The sequence below is a fragment of the Aulonocara sp. 'chitande type north' Nkhata Bay genome, linkage group LG15 (assembly GCF_057382095.1).
Source record: "Aulonocara sp. 'chitande type north' Nkhata Bay isolate Kocher_YH1m ecotype deep benthic linkage group LG15, A_spYH_male_GT1.1, whole genome shotgun sequence".
NCBI lineage: Eukaryota > Metazoa > Chordata > Actinopteri > Cichliformes > Cichlidae > Aulonocara > Aulonocara sp. 'chitande type north' Nkhata Bay.
This window is the reverse complement of record NC_141358.1, coordinates 40,757,235-40,765,980: the sequence shown is the minus strand read 5'-3', so window position 1 is coordinate 40,765,980 and position 8,746 is coordinate 40,757,235. Positions and strand designations below refer to the sequence as shown.

At 41.7% G+C, this 8,746-nt stretch overlaps 2 protein-coding genes across 5 annotated transcripts in view; one reads left to right on the top strand and one right to left on the bottom strand.

Moving 5' to 3' along the window:
- Nucleotides 1-204: 204 nt before the first annotated feature.
- On the top strand, nucleotides 205-5,709 carry ctbs (chitobiase, di-N-acetyl-). The gene is made up of 7 exons (XM_086263437.1): nucleotides 205-406; nucleotides 2,473-2,611; nucleotides 3,440-3,648; nucleotides 3,937-4,108; nucleotides 4,201-4,298; nucleotides 4,557-4,718; nucleotides 5,234-5,709. Exons 1-7 carry the CDS (start codon nucleotides 293-295, stop codon nucleotides 5,420-5,422), a joined length of 1,083 nt encoding a protein of 360 aa, XP_086119563.1. The 5' UTR covers nucleotides 205-292; the 3' UTR covers nucleotides 5,423-5,709.
- Nucleotides 5,710-5,883: 174 nt separating this feature from the next.
- spata1 (spermatogenesis associated 1) overlaps nucleotides 5,884-8,746 on the bottom strand; it is a 6,449-nt gene continuing 3,586 nt past the window's right edge. For all 4 annotated transcript variants that reach the window (XM_086263435.1, XM_086263433.1, XM_086263436.1 and 1 more), the window contains 8 exons: nucleotides 8,723-8,746; nucleotides 7,933-8,098; nucleotides 7,793-7,853; nucleotides 7,547-7,658; nucleotides 7,350-7,475; nucleotides 7,050-7,225; nucleotides 6,173-6,271; nucleotides 5,884-6,043 (listed from right to left, as the gene is read on the bottom strand). The exon at nucleotides 8,723-8,746 is cut by the window's right edge. In XM_086263435.1, coding sequence (XP_086119561.1) covers nucleotides 5,888-6,043; nucleotides 6,173-6,271; nucleotides 7,050-7,225; nucleotides 7,350-7,475; nucleotides 7,547-7,658; nucleotides 7,793-7,853; nucleotides 7,933-8,098; nucleotides 8,723-8,746 — 920 coding nt within the window. In that variant the 3' untranslated portion in view covers nucleotides 5,884-5,887. The remainder of the gene's footprint in view (nucleotides 6,044-6,172; nucleotides 6,272-7,049; nucleotides 7,226-7,349; nucleotides 7,476-7,546; nucleotides 7,659-7,792; nucleotides 7,854-7,932; nucleotides 8,099-8,722) is intronic.

Sequence of the window (8,746 nt, the reverse complement as noted above, 5' to 3'; positions counted from 1 at the left end):
CATAATTGGGAAGGTTAGATCAGAGTTCATCATTTGGAGATGTGTTCTGCCCCTGAACTCAAATCTGTCAATATTTGCCTGGTTTACTTTGACCTCTGTTGGCAGCCTGGCCCGCTTTTTCTGTAATATAGAAATATATCTATTTGAAATTTTTCTAGCGACTTGGATTACTTTGTTTTCTGAAGCTGTACAAATAAATGACAGTAGAAGTTTGTCCCATCTCGCACGCCGTAGGGCAGCTCACAGTCGCACGGGTTCACTCTGCGCTAAAACTTTCCTCTTTCTGCTAAAGATGTTGAGCTTTCTTGTGATTTTGTGCTCGCTCCTGACCGCCTGTAGGTCCAGCGTGTGTCCGTGTGAGAGACCGGAGCTCTGCCAGCAGATCCGCGAGGAGAAAGACTTCGAGGTAAACTTAGTTGACCAACCTGTTGCTGCTAAAACTTGGCCGAAAAAAACAAAAAACCTTTGAACCCTCCGCTCATCGCTCGCAGCCAGAGACATCTGAGACACTTTACAAACAGTGTGGTGGCGTAAATCACGTAAGTGTTGGTGCTGCTGATGTAAAAGCTCATCGGAAACAGGTGAAACGTTGCGGGTTTACTCTGATTACAAATGGCAACAACGGCAATGAGCTAAGGCTGCTGCTTGGTGCTGTCGCCACTGTAATAATAAAAGTTGGTCTTGTGATGGAGGTGTGACTCAGTATCCCCATGATAGAACAGAGAAAGCCCGACTCATAGTGGTCAAAACCATTTATAATTCTTTTTATTCAATCATCTTCCGGAAGAGAGAGAGAGAGCCCTGCACAGCCCAAAGCTCTAACATTAGAATTTAAAAACGTCTCACATACAGGTGTTATTTCGGTACTTTACACGTCACACAGTTTCGATACAAACACTCCTTATATGGTACAAGTTCCTCTTTTCTGTCTGGCTTCCTGTATTTATTAATATACTTGTATATTTCTACACTAACGTCCTGTTTTTCAGTCTGGCTGAGCACAGTTTATGAGTCAAAAGTGGCCTTGCTTTACAAACCTTCATTATTAAAGTACATAAAACAATATAATAAAGAAAATAAGCACTAAGGATATATTAATTACATGACACTACCAGTCCTCTTTAGTGTCGCTTACAGGTGTAAAACTATAAGGCTCGTGGCCCAGATTCGTTTGACAGCTGTTTGACTCTCTCTCTCAGAGACCATCCTCAGGTGAAACTAACAGGGCTCCCAGTTAGGCGAGCTCCCAGCTCGTATGTGTGTCCAGGGACCAGCTCAATAGTCCGCACACACACTGAACCTCGTATTGGTTTCCAGATAATCGCAGTCCAGCCCCATATCATCACACACTGTTCTCGTTACGTGCTCTCAGGAGAACACGGTGAATATGTGGCCCTTTAAAGTTTGTGTTTGGTTCATTATTTCTTTGTTGTATATCAGTGAAAAGCATGATTGTTTCCTCGTAAATGGTGAAACATTTGTAAGGGATATTTGTGCATTTGTGGGTTGTGCCCATGAAAAACGAATACCAAACAGCTTATTCTGCTATCGCACAAACACACATTTGCTTACCGTTTGTGCTGAGTTTATATAAATCTGGGTAACATAGTCTGTTCATTTAATTTAATTTAATTTTATGCTTGTGGTTAATGCTGCATCTATTAACCACAGGCCATTAAAAATTAAGAAAACACCCCCAGAAACTTAGGAGCTTGAGGAAACTTCAGTATTCCCCAGTAAGGGTAAAAAAACAATCCCACCAACACTTTATTTTGTTGTTGTTGTTGTTGTTGTTTTATGCCATGAAACATATAAATAGAACTTTTTAGCTCTTCTGTTTCTTCCGTGCTGATAAGAATGTGTCCATACCTGCCTGGAGGTCGCCCCTGATGGAACAATACTCTAAACACAGTATTTTCAGTTCCCATTTACAAGGCACATCAAAGCCCTGTTGGAGCACCAGGGGCTTTTCTGTTAAAGCTAAATATATTCAGCTTCATAAAGTTCCACTGTGAAATAGTGAAGTGCTTTCTATAAACATATGTTTGCTCTGCTGAATGCAGGATTTTGTTGACCAAAAATGATTCGGGCAAATAGTTTCAATAACAGTTTATTTGACATCAGTAGTACAGAAGAAGTGCAGAAGAACGAGGTGGTATTTGTCTACATTTACCTATTTAACCAGGAAGTCTCCAGAGGTTAAAATCTGGTTTTCAGGGGATGCTTGACCAACAATGAACACCATCATAAGGTTACAAAATTATACACTCGGCCATATAACTCTCAGATAATCAGTAAATCCTACTTTAATCTTCAGTTTCTGATTTATTTTTTCAGACAGCTGTTCAGTAGGTATACCAGATGTTCCTTTACACATATAGTACTTAACAGTTCTGACCTTTCAGTAAATCCTCATCATTAGCTTTGCTATTATGCCACTGTATGTGTTTTAATTGTGTGCGTCGTTTTCAGGTGTTTATATTTGACGTGGGTGGGAAGACATGGAAATCCTACAACTGGAGCATGGTAACAACAGTGGCAGCGTTTGGAAAATATGATGCTGAGCTCATGTGTTACGCTCACTCCAAAGGCGCACGGGTCGTCCTCAAAGGTAAGATAACTTTCTTTATTGTACTAAGAGCTGACTGGAGTTTACCTACATGTAACTAAATATCTCTCAGTACTTGCACTGATGTTGTGATAATTCCATATTTCATTTTTCCATTTACGTCTATTTACGTCCTGTGACTGTTCAGTTCACAGCAGCACCCCTCACTACTTTTTATTTTAATAGGAAATTTATTGAAACATATGCAAACATACATGGAATCACAATACACAAAGAACAAATAGATTTTTAAAATTCTAACAAGCTTGAAAGTCAATATTCGGTATTACCACCTTTATTTCTCAGCAAAAAAACCTGAACTTTCTTAAACACGATTTCTTTCTGTCAACACTCACTGCTCTACACCTCTCCTGACCTCCTCCTCTACATACTGGTGATGGTTTGAAGCAAAATACAAATTTCAAATTTGGATTCATAGTTGTAGATAAAGAAATTAGAACAATTTATGCGTCTTTGCCACAGATTGGCAACAAAGTGCCTAAAGATAATATTTAAAATGTGTTGTTTTTTTTCTGACAGATTGTTATGTGTAGACACAACCCCGGTTCATCCCTTGAATTAGCTGCATTTTATGCCCGAGTGATTCATAGGTCAGCGTCTGAAAACGATCAGATACAAGGACTGATGAGTGAACAATCGTCCAAATGTCCAAAGAAAGACTGTTGCTCAAGACAACTTAAATGAATTGCAAGAAAGTCTGGATATAAAGAAACCAGGCGTGGCTCAATACTTTTGCACGGTACTGTATGTGGTGCTTCTTCTCATTGAGTTTTTGTACATTTGTCTATCTTTTTGTGTTATTGGGTAAAGGCGACGTCCCCCTCTCCTACATTGTGGACCAGGACAACAGAACTGCGTGGATAACAGACAAGGTCATGTTGGCCAAGAGTCAGTTTATGGACGGGATTAACATAGACATTGAACAAGCTGTGGAAGAGGGCTCACCGGAGTACTATGCCTTAACATCTCTGGTCAAAGAGACCACTGAGATGTTTCACAGGGAGATCCCAGGATCTCAGGTAAAGCGGAATGACTGGGCACTCGGAGACAACGGTCATTTTCCAAGGCCAGTCTCTCAGTTTGAAATCCATACTAAACCCAGCTTCACCAGTCTTCACAGGACGTGCTTATTTTTCTATATCGTTACAAGCACATCATCCACTATAATTATTTTATCTGAGCTGAGCACTAAATCAGATAAAAAGTCTTTTGGCAAGACTGGGTAAATGAAAAAAGGCCTATGAGCACTTTCTGAGTGATTTTAAAATCATCATCCCGTTGATGTTTACCTTTTCCTGATTCCTCAGGTCTCATTTGATGTCGCTTGGTCACCAAAATGCATTGATAAGCGCTGCTATGATTACGTAACCATTGCCGAATCCTGCGACTTGCTGTTTGTGATGTCCTACGACGAGCAGAGCCAGATCACCGGCGACTGCATTGCAATGGCAAACGCTCCTCTCCGTCAGACACTCGAAGGTTTGTGGCTTTATAGTAGAACAGGAGAAAGGCATGTTGTTGTAAATCTACTTGAGACAATGACATGAAATACTCGGTGTCGTTCTTTGTAGCTTATGACCAGTATTTGAATCTGAAGATCAGTCCAAAGAAGATAGTGATGGGAGTGCCGTGGTACGGCTATGACTATCCATGCCTCAACTTTTCCCAGGTAAGAGATCGTTCATTAAAAAAATAAAAGTGAGGATTCGTTTGTTGTTGAAGGTTTTTGAAGACCAGTGAAAAGGTGTCTCCTCGAATGGGGATACGAGGTTGTTCATTAGGCTGAACAAAGGCGGGATAATGACATTTTTATAGGTTATTAGCCGATAGCATTACTAACCTTGCCCAGTGTGGGCCATATGTGATATAATACGAGGCCACTCCTGCCTGTTATTATAACACACCGTCATTTCTTTTCTCACACCAGGAGGGCGTGTGCTCTATAGAGAAAGTGCCTTTCCGTGGAGTTCCTTGCAGCGATGCGGCTGGAAAACAGAAACCGTACAAGTGGCTCATGAAGCAGGTCAACAGCTCGATGTCAGGCAGGCTCTGGGACGACGAGCAGCAGGCTCCCTACTTCAATTACAAGGTGCTCAATTTTCTTTCATATTTTAAGGATAAATCCTTTTTCTTCTTGAAGTATACAAACGCATGGATAAGGTGTTCAATTAATTATAAAATTAAATGTGCATTTAAATATTTGGGTTTTAGTTCTTTTGCTTCCAGGCGAAATGTTTTAGGTCTCGGACCAAAAAGGCAATATGTGCAAGAAAGGATCTGTGCACTGTTTAGCTCCAGTTAATATTTAAAACAAATATTAATATGCAAACCAAGATTTCGACTGATATGATCATCTCTTCAGGCTTGTGTTCTTTGTTTAAGTTTGACTAGCTTCATGCCTGCGTGGCGCTTGTATTTCAGGGAAGAGCCGTTTATCTGGATGCACTGTTAAAGTACAGCAGTGTCACTTCCCAAACGGAAGGAATTAGCCTTCTGAAACAACTAGAAACATTTCTGCTATTTGCCCTCAGGGTGGATGGACAAATCTTTTCAGACCACAAGATGGCGCTATTATCAAATTTATGTTGTTGCTTCTTTCCTCAGGACCAGGACGGACAGATCCATCAAGTTTGGTACGATGACCCACAGAGTATTTGCCCAAAGGCGGATTCGGTGATGTCTAAGGGCCTGAGGGGTATTGGCATGTGGAACGCCAACATCTTGGACTACAGTGACGATCCGGTCGCCAGGCAACAGACAACAATGATGTGGAACGCTCTTTTAGGATGCTAGCTGTGCATGTGACAAACCATCCCAGAGCCCGCCTCTGTTTGTTGCTAAGTCAACACCTCCCTTTGTAGCAGTAAAGGGGGTATTCGAGGCATACTTGCACTTGAGAGTTAATTGTTTCTTTTATTGCTGCTGCCTTTGACTGGGTTACATTCCTCTTTGCTAAGCGAAATAACTGTGATTCTCTAAAAAGGAAAGCCAGTCTTTAAACGTCCCTACACTGAGCTTACTGAGATTTATGCACTTTTTTAAATAAATAAAACTTGTTTCTAATAAATCTTTGAATGAAATTACAGAGTAAGCAGTGGAATTTTGTTATCTCAGCACATCAGAGTTTACATCATCTGAGAAACCCAAACTTAAATTGACATTATAAAACAATGCAAACTATTTTGGTCCAATCAAATAACATAACTAATTAGAAAGATGCATTCAAGTCCAAAATAATTAAACCAGAAAACGGGTTTTTCACGTGCAGTTTATTCTGAACTGGGCAGCGCTGCTCTGGACTTGTGCTCCGTGCCGTGGAGTATTTCCCATCAGGCCGGGATGAGATGACTGACTCTTCTTCTGAGCCAGCTCAGCCTTCAGGGCTCTGAGCTCAGTGGCCGCCTGTTTTCTCAACTAGAAAAACATTCATAGGAAACACAAGAAAATGAGCTCTGCTGTGCGCCGTGATTAGATGATTTTATTGATGATATGTCTCTTGACCAACCAGCTCAGGTATTTTAACAGTTTTCATACATCACTTACCTTTATCTCCGTCACCAGCTTCATCTTGCCATCTTCTACCTTCCTCTTCAGGTTGTCAATCTCGTGGCTCTCAGTCATGATCTGAATGATGAGCTCATTCTGTAAGGGATAGTCCGTCATTAAGTTTATGGGTGGAAAACTGTTTATGGGTGAGTGGCCATTTGAATTAGATACACCTGTTCAACTACCCGTTAACACAAATATCCAAATCAGCCAATCATATGGCAGAAACGGTGCGTTTAGGCATGTAAGCAAGGTCGAAATGAGCTGCTGAAATTCAAACTGAGCGTCAGAATAGGGAAAAAAGATGATTTATCATTTACTACCTGACTGCTGGTAGAAAGACAACAAATTATTTCAACTATTATATGCTTGGTTGAAGGCTACAGCAGCAAGAACGCCACACTGGCTGCCGCTCCTGAGGGACGCTGAGGCTACACCAAAATGGAACCATTAGACGATTGGAAAAGTTTTGCCTGGTCTGATTCAACTCTATTTCTGCTGCAACGCTCGGATGGTAGGGTCAGAAACTGGCCCCTGTTAGTACCATTTCATCATTTTTTAAACACCACGGCCTAGCCGAGTGTTGTTTTTGGGATGTGATGGAACAGGAAATTCAAATCCTGGATGTGCAGCCAATAAATCTGCAGAACTGAATATGAACCAAAATCTCTGAGGAACGTTTCCTGCATCTCGTTGAATCTGTGCATAAAGAATTAAAGCAGTTCTGAAAGCAAAAGAGGGTCCAGCCCAGAACTAGCAAGGTGTAAGTAACGACTGGTTCATTGTACAGACCTGAAACTGAGCCACTGAGACTTTAATATTAATACTGAAGATGCATTTAAAAAAAGAAGGGAATCGTGTGGTTAGATTGTACCTTCATGGAGGATCTTCCTTGGTGTCTGGGCTTTGCTCTGTTATCTCGGGCCTGCAGCTGATGCAGGACTTTGTTGTAAAACGTCTCCAGTTCTTGTCTCAAGTTTCTCAAGTTCTCGTCCAATGGCGCTGTGGCCTTCTTGGCTTCAAAATATTTCTTTTTCCAGCTGTCACGTGCTTTATGTTAAAAGGACGGAGACAAATTGGTTAACAACTTCAACAAAAAAAAAGTTTCACTAAATTGTTAGCGCTTTAACTCAGATTGGGGAATAATTAAAAACCTCTGGTGACTGGTGCTGACCTTGGTTCCTGCGGTGTCTGTTCTGGGCTAACAAGTCTTTCCCCTTTCGCAGCAGCTCTTGTCGCGTCCTCTCCAGCTGCTTTCTCTCCTCCTGTACCAGCTTGATTTCACTGATTAGTTCTTCCCCTTTTAAATAAAAAGCCCGTCAGTTGTACTAATAACAATCAGCATAAAGCCTGCAGATACGTCCGGCTTACTGTTTGTGTGAAGGACTGGAGAAGCAGCCGTTTCATGGGTGACTGTGGCCAAGTCTAAACCTGAAGGTGGTGATACGGCAGGCTGAGACAACGGAGCTAGGCTTTCTGACAGCTTCACAGAAAAACAGAAGATTATCCTGCAAAGTGTTTTTCTTTTGTGGATCCATGTTTTACAAAGAGCACTGAAAAGGAGACGATCATGTAACCAAGATATACTTTGTGTTTTTTCTAAATGTCACACGTTACCCTGGCTGTTCGATTGTTTCTGATGGACTTCAGCGCGTGTTCCACTTTTGATTTCCCAACCCTGAAAAACACACACAAGTAGTTTCAGTCGTGTCCATGGAGTAAGAAGTTTTTAGGTCAGTATGCTGGCTGCTCGGTACCCGTCTGTTAGGGAGAAGCCTGAATCTCTGTCCTCCAGGGACTCCGCCACTCCTGAATGTCTGGCTGCTCTGTTTCCTCTTTGGTTATGTTTCTTCTTTCTGCAGGTTTCTTCTTTCTCTGGCAATTCCTTCACCTGAGCTGAATCAGCCACACACTGCTGGAAATCTGTAAGCAGAAAAACCTGCATCTGTCTTTTCTAAGAGTTTCAGCAAATAGACATTTTATTGCATCAAATACAAGACGACGACTTCTTCTTTTGGCTGCTCCTTCTAGGTGTCACCACAGCGACTCATATTTCACCCTAGCATCCTCTTCTGTTACACAAACCCTCTGCACGTCCTCCTTCACTACATCCATGAACTTTCTCCGAGGTCTTCCTCTTTTCCTCCTTTCTAGTTGCTCCATATTGCACATTCTTTGTCCCATATATCAACTCTCCCTCCTCTGCGCATATCCAAACCATTTTAGCTTTGCCTCTCTAACGTTGTCTCCAAACTGCTCAATCTGGGATGTCCCACTAATGTATTCATTTCTAATCTTGTCCATCTTTCACTCTTGCTTTCATTGTTCTGTCACAAATTGTCTCCACCCACTCCACCCTGTTTGCACTCTCTTCTTCACCTCTCTTGTGCACCGTCTATTATTTTGGATGGTTGGGCTCAGGTATTTAAACTCCTCCACCTTCACTATCTCTACTCGTAACTTCACTCTTACACCTTTCTCCCTCTCATTCACATGTTTTCTGTCTTGCTTCAACTGACTTTCATGCCTCATTTCTCCAGAGCATACCTCCACCTCTGCAGCCTTGCAGTT